Source organism: Diplotaxodon limnothrissa, linkage group LG14, assembly GCF_057381915.1.
Source record: "Diplotaxodon limnothrissa isolate DT_005_m linkage group LG14, D_limnothrissa_male_GT1.1, whole genome shotgun sequence".
Taxonomy (NCBI): Eukaryota; Metazoa; Chordata; class Actinopteri; order Cichliformes; family Cichlidae; genus Diplotaxodon; species Diplotaxodon limnothrissa.
The window spans coordinates 12,131,575-12,149,617 of record NC_140609.1 but is presented as its reverse complement, the minus strand read 5'-3'; the positions used below and the strand labels follow the sequence as shown (position 1 = coordinate 12,149,617).

Genomic DNA, 18,043 nt, shown 5'->3' with positions numbered 1-18,043 from the left:
GGACCCAGCATGCTGGCGCGTCAACTGAACATAAAACTTTAAAAGGCTATAAAATAAACCTTAAGCATGTGCCCACCTCACAGCATGGAGTACCTCAGCTGATACTTGATACCCTCAGACCAGCTTCATGGGAACAGTCACTGCTCACCCAGACTTTCTTGACAAGGCAGGCTCCACTTTACCTAGATACTACAGGCTCACTGCTACAGCAGCTCAGCCCAGATAACTTCAGCCTGTTTCTCATTTATCTGCTCCTTATGTAACCCAGCCACATGGTTTGTGTGTTGGGAGGGAAGTTTGGAGAGGAGACAAGTCTTCACAGTGAGCTGACTGCAGAACCAAAAGCCCATGCGAGTTTTATTCCCTCTATTACATTAGCTTGTTAATGAATAGATCCTCTATTGACCCTGTTGTGCCGGGACAACTAATCAGCTGCTGGGCCTCACTTGACTCTGGCAACTTTAACATACTAGGCTTATTAAATGCACCACTCCGTGTTTAATCTATTATGGATGCGGCATTAAGTAATTCCCAACTTCTAACCAAACACTGAAGCAGTATCTTCAGCCAGTCAAAGCAGCCAAAAACCTGCGGAGTAGAGAACTGGTTTACTTTCAAAAGCGTCGATGCAGAGGTGCTGCTAGTGCCGTCAGTCCCACTTCCCTCTTGCCCTCATTGGCTTCCCCATATTTCCCAAAAACACGTGGCTCCAGCTCCTCCCTGCTATGACTTCTCCAGCAAGAGTTTGACCCAAGTCATACGCCTCAGTACTGTACATGGTAAAGGATATTACCTCTTGTGGCAGGGATGAATATGTTTTTAGAAAACGCTGCGGTGATCCTCTTTTAAAATGGCTTTTGCTTTCTTGGGGAAATACTGGACAGTGATACGCTGCTGACGGGGGCAGGAACACGGCGTGCTAGCTTCAATCTTCCTGCCTTATTTATTGTAACAGAACTACGATTTGGAAACGTCTTATTTTTGTGTGAAATATTTAGAGGAATATTTCCTCACTTTTTGTCGAATCGCGCCGTAAAATCCTCCCACGGAAGACTGTTTGCGATGACTGTGGGAGAGGAGTAAAAGTTCTCCATCGGACTTTAAAAACACCTGCCGCTCTCTGCTCCCTCCGCGCTGCCCTCGACGGCATGACCCTCGGCACGGTGGCCGGTTCCGACTGCTCGTCGCCGGTCAGCTTCTGCTCCTGCTGCGGGGCAAAGATGGTACCCTACTTCAGCGACGACGCGGTGGTGTCAAAAAATGAGATCAACCAGCTGTAAGTTGCACAAGAGTGGCATGCTGTGAACAGTAGTGACAGTGGGCTGTTTCGTATTGAATAAACAATTAGACGACATAGTGTGTGTGTGTGTGTGTGTGTGTGTGTGAGTGAGACTAAAAACAATAAGTAGGTGGGACTGCGACACAGAGTGAAGCTGCCGTTAAGTAACAGGGTCTCCATTCAAATTTCTCCAGCACAACTTCAACTCCAACGTGGAAGTAGACTGTGGGCGTACTGTCTGAAACTCGAGTGTGCTAATAAAGATTTAAAATACACACCAGATTGTCACCATTATTTCATCTTGTAGCAATTTTATCATTTACCACAATACTCGGTGTTCTAGTGAATTGATGCAATATGTGGGTTTTGTAATATCAGGGTTGATGAATGTATTTCCTGGTGACGTATCAGGGTCTTACTCATCACAGTACTCCCTTTTTGACCTTACTAAGACATAAGTGCTCTTCAGCCTGTGTGAATCATCCAACCTGTTTCCAGGTGTGGACATGGAATTAAGCAAGGGATTCCTCTTTAGGTATACTTAGTGGAGAGAAATGGGGGGAAGGAAGGGGTCACCCGATTGCCATAATAAGAGATTTATGTGGCAGGGGGCATGTTGGTATTTAGTATCATGACTGAAATAGAAATAAGAGCTTTTGAGGAAGATGAGTTAAATAAAGTGGAGAAAGAAGAAACTGTAAATAATTTTTTTGTTTTCTTTACTTTTGGCTATAATATGTGACAAGTTAAACTTTTATGTTTGAGGTCAGTGGCTTAATGTGTCTTAATATTATTAAGGAAAAGACTCAAACTGACCCGTATCCACCTGGATCCTGACAGTTAATTTAAGCAATAAGCATCTGAATGTGACTTTTAAAATAATCCCAAACAGTTAGGACTGTTGTGTGTCTGGTAAACCAATAATAGTACTGCACAACTGGCTGCTCATCAGAATTTTTTATAAGCTGTCCATATATCCTGTTCTGTATTAGAAGTTCTAATACAGAACTGTTGGTGAAAATTATTCTTGGAGCTAAGTTTAATTGAGCTGCATTTTAAAGAGGTGCAATTTCACAATTTGTGTATATTTTCTAAGTTCACTATTTTGTATGTGTTGAGAAAAACACAGATTTTAAAATTACATGGTCTAATATTTACATTTAGCATATAACTGCAACATTATTTTTTCGTTTGTTTTTTTTAAAGACTCGAAAGGACTTGAAATTCAAAGTTTCAGACTTGTGACTTGACTCGGACTTTTACACCAGTGACTTGAGACTCGACTCTGACTTGCCTGACATTACTTGAGACTTGACTTGAGACTTGAGGATAAAGACTTGAGACTTGCAAAACAATGACTTGGTCCCACCTCTGATTAGAACTAATGCCCTTTGTTGAGATGTCAGTGATGGATGATTACTTTATCATCCAGTGGTCTTATCTGTTATCTCTCTGTGCCTGCAGACATCAAGGCAAAGTTGGGTGAAGGCTTGGTTTTGCCTGAGAGATGTAAAAGGATTTAGCTGACTTGTACATGTGGTGAAGACGAGTCTGCTCTTCAGGACAGATCAAAGGCCTACTGTGTTCCAGTATTTCTAAACTCATGTGGTGCTGTCTCAGATAATCTCAACAAATTTGGGGAAGAGGGGGAAAAAGAAAATCAATGCAAAACTTCTTCAAAACTACTTAAACTAGATTAAAAGCTTATGTAATCAGTGTGTGTCTTGATTGCATTGTTTTTTAGTTGGTTTACACGTGACAGTGTAGCAAAGTTATTGAGTAAACTGAACGTTTAGCTTTTATTAGAGCTGCACCCACTCGTTAAGGAAATAGTTTTTCTTTCTTTCTTTTTTTTCTGTGAGTTTGCACAAGGTTGGTTTATGGGAAGAAGTTACTCTGAGACAGGCACACAGTGCTTACTGGCAGTCGCGTGTCTGGTAAACAGCAGCAGATGTGGGAATCTTTCTGACTTCCTGGCTTTGTTTGAAATACAGCATGATGCTAGTGGCTTGTTGTGATCAGCAGTTTTTTGTAGTGCCCAAAGATGGTTTCGAGCCCTTATCACGACACAGGGGACGTGCTTTCATTTTTTTCTGTTTGTGTGCACACATACATGTCTGTTTATGTCAGACAAATGCTGATTTTTAACCAGGTTTCTGCACGTAATTACAGGCTTTGAGGCTGTCACTGGACTTTAAGTGTTGCCTGAGGATAAACGACACCTGGAACACTGTTGTTGTGCCATCAGTTTTTAAAAGATACTGGTAAACCCTCTCCTCCACTTTTATCCGTGTTTGTGTTTTGTACACATTGTCCAAAGCAAACGGATGGGACTGAAACGTGACAAAGATGTTTTGTTTGAGCGTTTGCGGAAAAGACTATCAGCTGAACAGTGATACAGGCACCTGGTTATAGGTCCTTACCTGGGCTGTGTGTGGGCGATTTGTCTTTAACGTTAAGTAGGTTTCTCGAAGTTTGTATAATTAGCTTAAGTAAATCGCCTGATATCAGACAAAACAGATGATCCTGTTTGTTGCCAAGTTTCTATTAGTGCTTAATTGTGTCCAGGTACAACCACTGCTCATCTATATTTTGCCTCGGCCACATTAAAAAAAGATTTCTTTCTGTAACTGTAAGTGTAAAATGTAGTCCGGATCCTTCTGAGAATAGCCTCGAGTGCCTGACTCAGGTATGTTCATTTCCAGCACTCATACCTTTTGTCTATCAGATTACCAAAGAAACAGTAGTGAAACTTGTGGTACTTAATTGCACGCTTGCAGAAGCCAGGGGAAAAGGGCAGCAAGCCGACTGTACTAGCAAAACAAAAGTCTATGTTTAGTTTGACCCGAATTTTGTCTCTTCATCGGTCCTGACCTCTTCTGCTCCAGAGGCCCTCATCTGCTATTTGAGTTTCCATGTTTGTCCAACAGTCTGTTTAGCATCGAGCAGACTTTGTGGAAATGCACTTTGATTAAAATTACAATCAAAAACATGTAACCTCTTGAGATTTCGTGTGACACGGGCCTTCAGCCAGACTTGAATGAGGACATTGAGGTTTGTGGGTCTGCTAGCTCACCGTGACACTACACGAACATAACTTCTCCCTTTGGTCTTCTGTCTGTCATTTTTTTTCTGCATGTTCATGGCTTATGCTTCCAGGCATCAGGGCCCACGTGCACCTGCAGACATGTGGACACACATAAACATACACAGCAGCTAATTCCCTGCCTTTCTCATGGGCTGTATCCGTCTCTGTTGTAAACTCCTAAAGCCTTAGGAGGACCTGCCCTCCACAGAGCAGACCCTATATTTATCCCACTCTCCTCCTGAGAGTGACTAATATGGGCACAGGCTGGAGGAGGGGGTCAGTCAGCTATCTGCCCACTATGTGGAGTGGTCCTTACATAGTGATGATTGTGTCTGTGGCTGTTGCCCTAACATGTACCTACAGCTTTGCTTTAGCCCAAAAGCCTGGGATGGCTTAATGCCAAAAGATGACCCACCCTGCTCTCAGCTACACGCTCTGACCGGGTCTTCTTTCTTTACCTCCCATCTTTCACAGTCCACTTGGCTCTGTGGAGCCCAATTTAACTGAACTCGTTGCCCTCTTTCCATTTCCCCCTTTGCTGTGTCCTCATGTTTGTAGAGCGCTGGCCTTTAAATCAGCCTGAAAGTGCATATTTTCAACTGTCTTGGCAATTTCTTATCTTTCTCTCATACACTCCTACAGACTGCAGTGTTATCGGTCTGACGGTGCCATATCACATTACTAATTTATCATTTAAAATGAGTTCGGCTTAAAGGCAGCTGCATAACATGAGTTGACCATTCTAATTTAATGAGAGGCTTGAAGTGATTCAAAGATTTACCCATTAGATTCAAAGCAGATGTGTGTGATGGTGCAGAAATTAAGAATTATGTCCCTAATGACTCTATAGTGTGCCCTATTAATTAATGAATTGAAAATTTTGTCTATAAAATATCAGAAATCAAGAAAAATGTCCAGATAAAACTGTTCACAGCTCAAGGACATTAATCTTGTTTAGTAAAATGTCAAGTTAGAGAAGCTTGAACTGGTGAATGCTCATTATTTATTTATTTGTTTATTTCCAAAAACTCTTCTTTTTAAACAAAATAATCAATCTCTTGATCATTCGATGCAACCCTGGTGAGATTCCTCTGGGTGATGATATTCTGTGCTTCTAACTGGCTTTACTCGTTTGTATTCATCCAGCACTAGCCTGAGTACAGTATTACAGCAGCACACGCAAGCTTCAGTGTGAACCCTCTGCAGCGTCAAAGAGAAGCTTCTATGTACAGTTCATCGACTGCTGAGACTTTTAAAGGACTACTGTATTTTTAGAAGCTGTATATGAGAGTCATTCACAGCCCCCCACCTTTCAAAGCATGGGGCTTACATTACTCTCTCTGTGTGTCTGTGCGCAGGAATACAAGTGCGCGTTTGCTCGCACGCGCGTGACCCTCCACACCAGGTTCTCGGGAAGAGTAGCAGTGTTGCATTACATGACATTGTACAGTAGCGCTGCTGTACACAGTCATTTCCAAGTACAGCACATAGGAAACTCACAAGTGTAAGTGGGGCATGATGCAGCAGGAACTGAGGAGAATGACAGAAACTTAAAAGTAGGACAAAGTTGTGTGAAATGCAGAAAACAGAAAAAAAGAGGGGGGGGGGGAGTAAGAGGAAACAGCTGGTTCAAGGGTGGGTGGGTTATGGGAAATGAGCCCAGCACAAGTCAGTCTTTTTTTTGTTTTTTTCCTCTGCGTTGTCTCCTGATTCTCCATATCTATGGTCTCAGCAAAACTCAGGAAGGGCAGTTGGATGGCGGGGAGGATAGAGAGATGAAGTTACAGACAAGAGGGGGGATGACAGGAAGACTAAATGACAGACAGCACTGGACTTTTTTTGCTGTTTTGAGTGTGAAACTGTAGAACTTGATGAACTCCAAGTTGGGTTCATTGAGTGTAAGCCTGCTGCTAAAGCTAAAATATGCTCGCGGCACACTAGGGTAGCATCAAAATAAACATATCAGTCAAATACCTGATTGTTTGACCTCAGAGATTTGATGTCATCACCTCACATTCATTAATCCCAGTGATCTTTATCGCGTCAGTTCCTTGTTTTAGCTGCCAGCTAAAAGCCGCCCTTGTTTTGAGCAGAACAGGTTGGACGACTGCTTGGAAGAGTGTTTCCTCTACTAACTATTTGTATCTGCAGTGGTTTTGTTTTTGTTTTTTTTCTATTTCTTTTTTGAACTGATGTTTATTTACTGCATCTTTTAAAAAAAGTCAGAAAAGGATCTTCCTTAAGAATGTGTTTAACTTTTAAGACTCACGTTTTGCTGATTAGGATCATTGTGGCTGCACGCACATCTGTTTCTACACCGGCTGCATTCTTGCCAGCTTGACTTGTGGTGTCATTTTTGGCAAAACCTGCAAAGTGAATACAGCCAATGTGTTTTTGTTATAATGATGCATTTCTCCTTGGGCTGGAAGAGTTACTTAATTATATATTAATTATATTTGTTAAGAGCATAATTTTCATAGCAGCAGTACTTTTCTTTTTTCTTTTCTTTCTCTCTGTATCCACTCATGAAACACTAGCAGCCGAGCGCCCGGCTGGCCAAGTGGTAGACTTCTCGCTTAGCATCATTAAAGTTATGCTTTAATGATCGCATGGTTATCATTAGCTGCTGCAGGAGTAGATGTTTTAACTTGTTTTCTAGCTATCTTGTGAGGTTGGTGTACCTCCGTACACTAAACATACACCTGGTCAATCATACATGCAAGCACGACACTTTAACTGGTATCCAGTTAAAACATTGGCCTCAGTTTATAATGCATCTTCCTCCTCAATGCAGTGACCTCAGTCACAGTTAATAAGATTAAGTGTCTCAAAGGGAGCAAAAAGCCCGTTTAACTAGGCCTGCTTTGGATTGAAGTATTGTGCGCTGGCCAACTCTTATCGCAGCTAAAACATTGTGTAGGAGGGGGACTCGTTCCATCTTCCCTCTCGGACCCCCGGTCCCCCTCAGTTCCCCCTATCCCTCCCTCCTGGCAGCTGTTAGTGTGAGTAAGTCTTGTGTGTGTAATCCAGCTGTGTGGAGGACCAGAGAACATTGTGTTCTGAGTTCACATCGGGGCTTGGATGTTGTTTTGTTCGCATCGGTCTGTGAGCTCTGATCTGGGGAGCCTGCAGACCAGAGGCGAGCTGAATGGGGCATTGTGACGGCGACACAAGGGCACGACAACGCTCTACTAGTCCGTGTCCCCGTCTTGTGCCTGTTATGGGCATCCGGGGTCGGCATGTGGAAGGAAGCGATTTCAAATTAAGTTACGCAAAAAAATACCAGTTATGATTAGATAAGTTTGCTTTTTAGGCTTCTATTCATGCTTCATTTTCTCTTCTCTTCCAGTATCAGTGAGAGCTTCCTCACAGTTAAAGGTGCAGCCCTCTTCCTTCCCAGGGGTAACAGTCCCACGCAGAACTCCGCACCTCGAATCAGCCAGCGCAGGAACAAACACACAGGTAAACCCTCATACTTACAGCGCCCACACAAACAGCAGCTGCACCATCTCCCAAAACTTCCTCTTACTCCCTTTTTCACCCCAAACCTCACAAATGAACTCTGTGGAAAAACTTGAGATTAAAGAGCACAGTATGTCTTCAAATGGACATTCCTCTACAGCATCATGGGTCACGGCTGGCGTTAATTTCTGTCAAGCTGTTTCACAACAGAGCAGATAAGCTCAGCAGTGGTGAGCTTGTTTGCTGGATAGGAAAAAAAACCCCCAAAAACATCTTAATAAGTCACAGACAAAACGGATCCACACGGGAAATGACACTTTCTATCTGATGTCGTCTCATACTTTGAAAATGTTTTTGTCCAGGTGACCTCCAGAAGCATCTTCAGACCATGTTCACTGTGCTGCGCCCAGAAGACACAATCAGACTGGTTAGTAACAAGCACACATAAATAAATATAATTACAAAGGTCAGTTGTGTGTGGTCCTGTGATCAGAGAGCATATTCCAGAGCATCTGATTAAGGTCTTAAGAACTGAAACATGGATTGACTTTTGAAAACATAAACAGTTATGAGGCAAAGGAAGTCTCAGCTCTTCCAGCTGTGCCAACAACAACACCCTCACATGAACCTTGCAGAACTCTAAGTGTACTATAAGTGTGCTCGCCTTTCCCCTGATGTCCCTGCTGCATGTTTAATGAAAAGGGCTTATGAGAGAGGGATTTTTAAAAAAAGGACTGGTTAAAACCACCTTAGGTTGTCCCTGCATATCTCATATTCACTATCCAGAGTTTTAAATGCCAGTCTTGTGGTATAAAGTATCTATAGGCCCTTGAATGATAAAGGGTTGATTTCCAGGGCTGTAAAGAGTCAAAGACATTACACAGGTGATTCTACAGTTTGCCCCTGTCCTTCTTTTCTTGCAGGCTGTGCGTCTGGAGAGCGCCTGCCCTCAGGTAACCCGCTACATGGTGGTGGTTTCCACCAATGGTAGACAGGACACAGAGGAGAGCATCGTGCTCGGCATGGACTTTGTCTCCTCTGATAGGTACACCTTCTCCGTCTTATTGTAGTTTTATAATAACTCAAGAATTTATGTTTTTGCTATGCAGATTTCTTTTTTCTTCTTGAATTGGATCGTCCTCATACTGTAACTGTGGTGTAGTTGACACAGTCAGAGAAATTCAATAAATCAGTGAAAGTTTTTTCAGCTAAAGGATAAAGTAAGCAAACCAGTGCATCTTGTTTCACTGTCTTTACCTTGTCGATCTTCTCTGGCAGCTGCTGCACGGTGGGTCTGGTTCTCCCTCTCTGGAGCGACACTATGATCCACTTGGATGGAGATGGGTAAGACGCCACACCTACTCCCTGCTTCCTCTTACTGCTCCCTGGGGCAGCTGCCCGACTGCTCTGATGACTTTGTTTACTTGTTTGTGAGCTTTGTGTTTTCTAACCTGTCTCTTTGCATCTCCACAGTGGCTTTAGTGTGTCGACAGTCAACAGGGTTCACGTCTTCAAACCAGTGTCTGTCCAGGCCATGTGGTGAGCAACCTTTATTTATTCCACCAGAATGACAGCCGTGTGAAGCTGTTGGCCTGCAAACAATGTGTCCATTGTGCTCCACCCTTAACTTTGACCTCCAGACTGTTTTTTCCTCACTTTTTCTTATCTTTTCATTTGTTGTCTTATCATGTTTTTGCTTTCAATCCCTCTCACGTGTCAGAACCGCCTCTTCATATCTTTATTTTGTTGTCCCCGACTGACTTCCTCCTTTGAGTATGATCGTGTTATGCCTCTTTATAGCTTCAACCTATGCCCTGTTGTTTAGTTCTCACATGTTTTTATTCATTCTTCACACATCCATCCTTTTTATTTTCACTCTCACATAATTTTTACTCTTTATAAGTCCAAATTCCTTTCTGCACTTTTCATTCCTCCCAGTGACATTTGCTCATGTGAAAAATCTCCTTGCTTTCAACTGTCTGCCCTCAGGTCAGCCCTCCAGTCGCTCCACAAAGCTTGCGAGGTGGCTCGCTGCCACAACTACTACCCAGGCAGCCTGTTCCTGACCTGGGTCAGCTACTACCAGAGCAGTGTCTCATCCAGCCAGTTGTGTATCAACGAATGGAACGCCATGCAGGATGTCGAATCGCACCGTGCCAATTCACCCGTCCTCTTCACAGACCTGTGAGTAGATTAGGATGGCCACATTAAGGAAAGGGTTTTTCAGAGAAGCACTGCAAACCACTTTGAGAATTGTGTGGCATAAACCCTGCGCCTGATGTGCACACATGCACATGACATAGACTAGAGGGTAAACACGCTGCTCCCCAGAAATTCACAGCAGTAACTGCTCACACAGTCGTACACAGTTTCATCACAAATTCACCTTCACCGTGGCTGTTTCTGTGAAAAGTTAAAAATATGTTGCAGTCGCATCTTCCTAACAGCATTGCCTAACAAGCATAACAAGTGTTGCTACATCCCCAAACTAAAATATTGCAGTCTGCAGATCCATGGACTCTGGAATGAGGCCACGTGCCCTCTCTAACCTTCCAGGAGAGGCAAAAACAACAGACCAAAACAAAAGCCTGAAGCGCTGATGTTTACAAAGGTGCCTAATCATTAACGTGTTCACAACATGATGAATAACGCTGCCTTATCAACATATTTACATGGAAACATAATAAAATACAAGCAGTGACTTCAATAGATTTGTCTCCACTGATACCAGGGAAATTCCCCTCCCTGCTCCTTCGTCACATGCTCTGCTACCTATTTAGACTGTCTGCCTCTCTCCCCTCACGCACACACACACACACACACACTCTCTCTTTGGGGGTCTTCTGGAGTCTAAAATAGCCAAGGCTTTAGCTGTCTTGATTTACTTATGGAAAAGTAGAGTCCAGATAAACTCATAGGTAAGTAGAGTCGCAGAAAAACAGACAGGAGCAGGTGGTGAGCACAAAGACGGGGGCTACTTGAGGAAATAATGAGGAACAGTTCGGGCAGAAAAAAAGCCACTTCAAACCATACGTTTAAACACTTCGCACACACAGACACGCACAGTCTCTCTCGGAATGATTTGGCTCTGCCCCTTACAGCCAAACACAGAAAGTTCCTGTTGGTTTTCCCGGACAGGGAGGCTGCTAAAGCCTCGTGACATGTCAGTGTTTGTTGACATGGCTTTCCCCCACCCCAACACTAAAAATAATCTTATCTACCTGCAAGCAATTCAGGGAAGCTGCGTAAAATTTCCATTATTCATTTACTCATTAGCTCCGGTCCTTATGTCGTCATTTGCCCTCGTGTAGTCTGTGTTTTTGCCTGACTAGGCTTCCCTCCCTCAGGCCGTCTGCAGACAAGTGGAGGCTTGTTGTGAGGTAAAAGTGTTACTGCATGTCAGTAAATAACCCGTGTCAGTTTTTGTTGTTGTTGTTTTCTCACTCAACCCTCGTTCCACTCAACTCGTTCTCATGAGGTCAGGGAAATGTTCAGGGTTGAGCTAAACAAGCCCCCCTCCTACCTCATTTCCAACACAGATGATGCTTTCATCTGTGCAGTGTCACACACCTGTGGTCACTGTACTTCCCCTTTTTGTAGCTGCTGACCCACACTGCTGTGTGCTGATGTCCGGAATCAGTTTGAAGCAAAAAACAAAAGAAAAAATGTTAGAAGAAGTCGTTCACAGACAAACTGAGCTCTTCTCTCCAGAGAGGCAATTAGGCCACTTGTTGGTATCGTCGGTGTGACGTCGGAAAGGCCCCCAGCCAGAACACTTAGGAACACAGCGCGGCACAACAAGAAGCAGATCCTACAAGGGGACTTTGTCTAATTCTGAGAAACTGGAGAGGGGAACAGAAAATCTGAGAGCACAAACTCAAACGGGAGCACAAAACAAAGCCGTAGTTCTCTGGTGGAAGTAATGTCATTGAGACTTGCGTAAAAGTGAACATGAATGTAATGCAGCTGTGAAGGTGGCTCTCTTCAAAGTGAATTTTTTTATTTATTTATTTATTTTTACTTTGGCCAAGTGTTAAAGTTGTTTTTAAATGGAGGTCTTTGTGTGTTTTATGTGCAGGCCCACAGAAAGGGAGCGCACAGAACGGCTGATCAAGACGCGCCTCAGAGAGATAATGATGCAGAAGGACCTGGAGAACGTCACCTCAAAGGAGGTGAGGGGACAGTGAAATTTACATTTGGTGCTTAGATGTAGGTGTTAACTATAGACTGCACATTAAAGGTGGATATAGTCACCATGACATCTCTCATGGCTTGTGAAGTGAACAGATGGCCTTGTGTAGATGGCCTCCTTCTCTCCTCTTTCAAACCAGCTGTCTACACAACGTAAACATTGGCGTCCTCAGTCATGTGTCATTTGTCCGTTTTCAATTTAATTAAGTTTTATTTATATAGCAACCAATCACAACAACAGTCGCCTCAAGGCTCTTTATATTTTAAGGTGGACCCTACAGTAATACATACAGAGAAAAACTAACAATCATATGACCCCCAATGAGCAAGCACTTTGGCAACAGTGGGAAGAAAAAACTCCCTTTTAACAGGAAGAAACTTCCGGCAGAACCAGGCTCGGGGAGGGGCGGGGCCATCTGCTGCGACCGGATGGCGAGTGAGGGGAGAAAGACAGGATAAAAGGACATACTGTAGAAGAGAGAGGATTCAGGGTCACCTGAATCCTAACCACCTAACCAATTGCTTTAGCAAAAAGGAACGTTTTAAGCCTAATCTTAAAAGTAGAGATGGTGTCTGTCTCCCAAATCCAAACTGGAAACTGGTTTCAGGAGAGGGGCCTTTCTGTGCAAAGTAACTTAAATTTAAATTAGAATTGAAACTAGACACTGGGGCTATACACTCATCACTAAAGTGTTTACAGAGGTCATAAATCAAGAGCGACAGGGTCATTTTCTGAAAAGCTTGATTCAGACTTCCTTTTGCAGCCCAGATGTCTCCTCACGATGGTCGTGAGAAAGAATGCATGTTTACGCCACTGGCTTCACTTTTCAGACGCAGAGGCTGCAGTCATCTTTTATGTACAGTCTGTGGTTTTATTACTTGTAAAGATGTACTTATGCCCTGATTTTCTGCGTTTCCCTGCTGCTGTTATCAGCTGTCATCAGACCATTTATTGTTTGCCTGAACTTTCACAGATCCGAACAGAGCTGGAGATCCAGATGGTGTGCAACCTGAGGGAGTTTAAAGAGTTCATAGACAATGAGATGATTGTGATCCTGGGACAGATGGACAGCCCCACGGAAATATTTGATCACGTCTTCCTGGTGAGACAATTGGGCTTTGATTCCATTAGCCTGTGAAGGTTTGTCATGTCAGACTTGAGGTTCAGTAAAAAGCTGCATCTAACCTTGTTTTGTCTTTCTAATTGTAAATAAAAACTTAGCGCGTGCTGTTAATGACTGGACCTGTGTTGTTTATAGGGTTCAGAGTGGAACGCTTCTAACCTGGAGGAGCTGCAGAACAGTGGGTAAGAGATCAGTCACTTAAGCTAAGATTAAAATTGATGTATTAAATAAATTTTCTCGTTAAAGTCGATTGAAACGAGTAGCTCGTTTATCATCGTCACATCCATGAGATCACACTGACACGCCTCCTCCCGTCTCTCCTCCAGAGTGCGCTACATCCTGAATGTGACCCGGGAAATCGACAACTTTTTTCCAGGAATGTTTGAATACCACAACATCAGAGTGTACGACGAGGAGGCCACCAACCTGTTGGAGTACTGGAACGACACGTACAAGTTCATCACCAAAGCCAAGTAGGCTTCCACACACACACACACACACACACACACACACACACACACACACACACACACACACACACACACAGTTTAAGCTCCTCTTTCTCACTAGTTCATGTGCTTCAACCCTGCCTCTTTCCCTTCCCACTTTAGGAAAGCCGGTGCCAAGTGTCTGGTTCACTGTAAGATGGGCGTGAGCCGCTCTGCTTCCACAGTGATAGCCTACGCTATGAAGGAGTATGGCTGGAACCTGGACACCGCCTTTGACTATGTGAAGGAAAGACGGGCCGTCACCAAGCCGAACCCTTCCTTCATGAAGCAGCTGGAGGAGTATCAGGGAATTCTGCTGGCAAGGTGTGCTCTCATGCAGAAACATGTACAGTTCCTTAGAAGGAATTTGGAGCTAACGAACTCTTCTCTCCCTCTTGTTCTTCAGCAAACAGAGGCATAATAAGCTATGGCGTTCCCACAGTGACAGCGACCTATCAGATCGCCTGGACTCGAAGCCTTCATCTCCCTCCTTGAACCGCGCTGACTCTCACAATAACAACACCTCCTCCCCGTCTGTGCATCACTTCCTGGGTGTGGCCGTGCTGCAGGCGCTCTACCCCGAGCCCGAAGACTCGCACGCGCTCTCCAACGGAGTGTGTGACTCGCTGGTTCAGGAGGTCAGATCAGATTGCGCAGACCCCCGCCTGCTTCCCCTCCCCAGACCCCGAGCAGCCACCGTGGTCCCAGAGGAAAAGCAGGGCAGCTCGGCGAGCGTGGCCATCACTGTGCCCGTCGCTCTTCCACTTCCACCACCATCGCTCCACATCCTACCTCCCACCCCTGAACTGCAGCGCGCTCACAGGGACACTCCCACACATCTGTCCTGCTCAGTGGGCAAACCAGAGGAGCTGTTCCTCATCTTACCCGACAGAAGCAGTTCAGAGGAAGTCTCTCCTCTCACTCTGGGATCCACTGACTCGGACATGATCAACCAATCATTGTCTGATTTAACGAACAACAGCCACACTCCGCTCAGCCCTGCGACTCCCACTTCCTCGCCTCCGATCTCGGCTTTCGCTCCCAGCGACGACAACAACAACAACCCGAGCGAGTTGGATACCCGCGGTGAGGCAGATGGGTCATCGACCCACAGCACGGACAGCATCGACTTCTTCAGCGCCCGGGAGAAGTTTCTGGGGCTGGCCAAAGATGGCCGACATCGGACGCTTTCAGAGCAGGCACAGCAAAGGACGTCTCTGTCAACTGACAGAGAAACAGAGGTCAGCGAAGACGAGGAGGAGCAGAGGAATGAGATGAGTCAGGTAAGGTTTCATTCAGCTGCTTCTTTCTGTTCATTTTTATTTATTTATTTTTTTTAATAGCATCTCAGTTGTACGACCACTTTTCAGAGTGACCTTTGTCATCATCATCAGCTGTAAAGAGAAAAATTTAAAAATTTCGGTCAAATCCTTTGATTTAGGAGATTTAAATGAACTTTGAATAGTATCCACGGTTTTATTTTAAAGTTTTAATCAGAGGGAAGTAAACTGGAATCTGAGTGAATGTGAGGACTGTGTGGTAGCAGATAGATTGAGCTGATCACAGTGACACCTGCTGGACAATGAGAGAATAATCAAGACCAAACCTCCTCCTATAACGAGTTGTCAGTAGTATTATGTGGATTATAAAAGAGTGTAAACAGGACTGAGCTAATAAGTCATTGCTTGGAATAAAAGCCTCACAATGGCTGTGCTAATAAAGTCTGTATCCTCTCTTTGTCTCTCAGGAGTCTGATGACAGCTCTGACAAAACCAGTCCTGACCGGATTCATCACACTCACCACGACAACGGAATATCAGTCCGCCATATTGTCACTGAGATCGAAGCCATATCACACCCCGCCGCATCTCTTCCTCCTCCTTCCTCCTCCTCATCTTCTCCACTCCCTCCATCCTCTCACAGTCCTCAGGTCATCCGACCGGAACATCAGGAAGAGGGGGAGTCTTCTGAAGTCACGCACACCTCTTCGACTCCACCTTCACACCCCCAGCCTCCCACCACACTGTTGTGCGACTGGCCGGCGGGCTCCGTGCGGCGGGCCACCAAGCAGCTGGAGCAGAAGCTGAAGCAGGAACTGGAGATGGTGGCATGTCAGCGGTCTCCGCTGCATTCGCCCAGCAGCGAACAACCTCCTGTCATACTGTCCGTATCCTCCGAACATGTGCTGCTCCACTCCCCCATGCATGCTGCAGAACAAAGGATCACTCAGGGAGAGAACATGGCTGTTTCTGCTAATGCTACGTCCAAAGATGAAGAGAAGCACACGGGGTCACACAAAAGACCCGATTTCTCAGGCACAAGCGACCTCCAAGACGTTTCATGTTCCCCAAAGTCAGATATCAGCCACGTCTCTGGTGCTATACCTGTCAGTGTGCACACATCCACAGATAGCCACACAGTGACATCATCACTGGCCTCTGCTGAGCAGTTATCAGCATCATCTCAAGATACCTCAGCCCAGTCTCTCAGACGGGGCCAGCTCCATAGTCAAAACCTGCAGGACTGTTCGAACCTAATGACTCTGGATGGCGTGACGCTGCAGGAGTCGGACACGGATGAAAGCTCTCGGGTCAGGCAAGAGGGCTGCGGCCCCGTCTGCGCTGCCCAGAAGAGGCTGGCCCGAGGCAGCCAGGAGCTGGAGAAGATTCAGCAGACGCTGAGAGAGCTGCAGGCTTTTCTTCACGAGGGCATCACCCTCGAGACGGCAGACAGTCGAGGACAAGAACTGGGGCAGCCTCAGGGGCCAAGAGACGCCATGGACACAGACCCAGAAAGTTATAAAGGGGTGAGTTTTGAAGAGAGCCCTCCAGCTCTGAAAGTGGGGCAGCAGCTCCTAGAGAAGCAGGAGCAGAGGAGTTTGTTGGAGCCAACAGAGTGGCACAGAGCCACAGAGCTAGAGGCGCGCATCCGCCAGGCGGGGCTCACCCCCCCGTCTCTCATGAAGAGATCGGCCTCCTTGGCTAAACTGGACTGTCTGGAGCTGTCGGCTCATGACCTCAGCAGCTTGGACCTGAGGACGCACAACAGAGCAACACTGTCGCACTCGCCTGACTCGCCCTCGTCGCCCCAGTCTCACCCGGACGACACATGGAAGAAGCAGAAAGTGCTGGCTCAGAGGCCGTGCTCTGAAAGAACAGGTTCGTGCAGTGATGACACATCCCCTCCACCCCTCGGCCTCTCCCCCTCCACCAGAGGGGAAAGAGGAGAACGGGAGGAGTCAGAGAACAGCAGCAGTAGCAACAGCACGGTCCCTGCATCCCGTCAGCCGGGGAGAGGACACTCGTCAAGACGTTCTCGCAAAGCTTCCGCTGAGAAGAAGCAGCAGCGAGCCGTCACTCTGCTATACAACACCATGTAACCTCAGATCAGCAAGACTGGAACACATGCGACTGAAGCTGCGCTTATGTGTGTGAAAGAGACCGCATGATGTGTATGAATGTCAGCTGTAACCCCCTGTGTGTGTTCTCCGGTGTTATGTGTATAGTATGCAAGACATGAATGATGAGCATATATTTGCATGGAAACCACTGGATGTTTGTATGAACTGGAGTTCAGGTTCGTCTGTACAGTGTCATGAATGTCCAAACTAAGACTGAACGGTGCTCATGCACTCATTTATATCAGTGTCCCCTTTTTTTTTTTTTAAGTGTGACCCTCGCTGCCTGTTCGGAGTTTCTAAAACTCCAACCAGAGGGGCTTTTGTTTCTCAAACCATGCACTTTACTGTTTAGATGACTCTTTTTCTTTTTAAAAAAAATTTGAGACGTGTTTCTTACCCCGGGGAGGATTGTTGTTTTGCACTGTTCTCAGTAGACTTGTCTCTGTGGTTTTGTTTTCAAAGCTGGCAGACATGTCTTTATTCAGATTTTTAATTAAACCAGGACAAAGCTGATATGTTGTTTTTGTTTTTTATTATTATTATTATTATTACTTAATTGCTTTAGCAGTAAATAAAGGTGGTGAGTTTGTTTTAACGGTAGTGACTCCTTAGTTTTTCTGTTTTTAGCCACTCCCATGTAAGGCAAAGAAATGAGGCCAGCTTTTAAATATACCGCCACCTGCTGGACAGGCTGATCCACACACTAAAACTGGATTTCATGACATCGGGTATTGCCACTACCAAGCTTCTCTTTTCGAATGACTGAAAAGCACATCCTTAATAGAAATACATTTTACCTCTCGTTTTTAACTACAACTAACCGATCTTTTAAGCACGTCGGTGCCAACTCCAGTGGGAAATGATCTCCATCAGTGTTCAGCGCAGCTTATTTCAGGCTGACATTTTACCTACTGTTTCATGTGGGTAATTAAATACTGAGATGTAGGCCACCGGAGCCCCTGCTGAGAGACCCACACACAGACACGAGGCACAGACTGACATTAAAGGACT

The 18,043-nt window shown here is 45.2% G+C and overlaps 1 protein-coding gene across 2 annotated transcripts in view; it reads left to right on the top strand.

Moving 5' to 3' along the window:
- ssh2a (slingshot protein phosphatase 2a) overlaps positions 1–17,538 on the top strand; it is a 32,792-nt gene extending 15,254 nt beyond the window's left edge. The window contains exons 1-14 of one of the 2 annotated variants that reach the window (XM_085369991.1): positions 774–1,276; positions 7,717–7,829; positions 8,192–8,256; positions 8,753–8,874; positions 9,108–9,173; positions 9,303–9,368; positions 9,819–10,013; positions 11,908–12,001; positions 12,995–13,123; positions 13,280–13,326; positions 13,471–13,617; positions 13,756–13,956; positions 14,039–14,915; positions 15,380–17,538. In XM_085369991.1, the coding sequence (XP_085226117.1) occupies positions 1,149–1,276; positions 7,717–7,829; positions 8,192–8,256; positions 8,753–8,874; positions 9,108–9,173; positions 9,303–9,368; positions 9,819–10,013; positions 11,908–12,001; positions 12,995–13,123; positions 13,280–13,326; positions 13,471–13,617; positions 13,756–13,956; positions 14,039–14,915; positions 15,380–17,011 (3,882 nt within the window). In that variant the 5' untranslated portion in view covers positions 774–1,148 and the 3' untranslated portion in view covers positions 17,012–17,538. Of the gene's footprint in view, positions 1–773; positions 1,277–7,716; positions 7,830–8,191; positions 8,257–8,752; positions 8,875–9,107; positions 9,174–9,302; positions 9,369–9,818; positions 10,014–11,907; positions 12,002–12,994; positions 13,124–13,279; positions 13,327–13,470; positions 13,618–13,755; positions 13,957–14,038; positions 14,916–15,379 lie in introns of those variants that run through there. The other variant, XM_085369992.1, reaches the window with a different exon arrangement.
- The last annotated feature ends 505 nt before the right edge of the window (positions 17,539–18,043 follow it).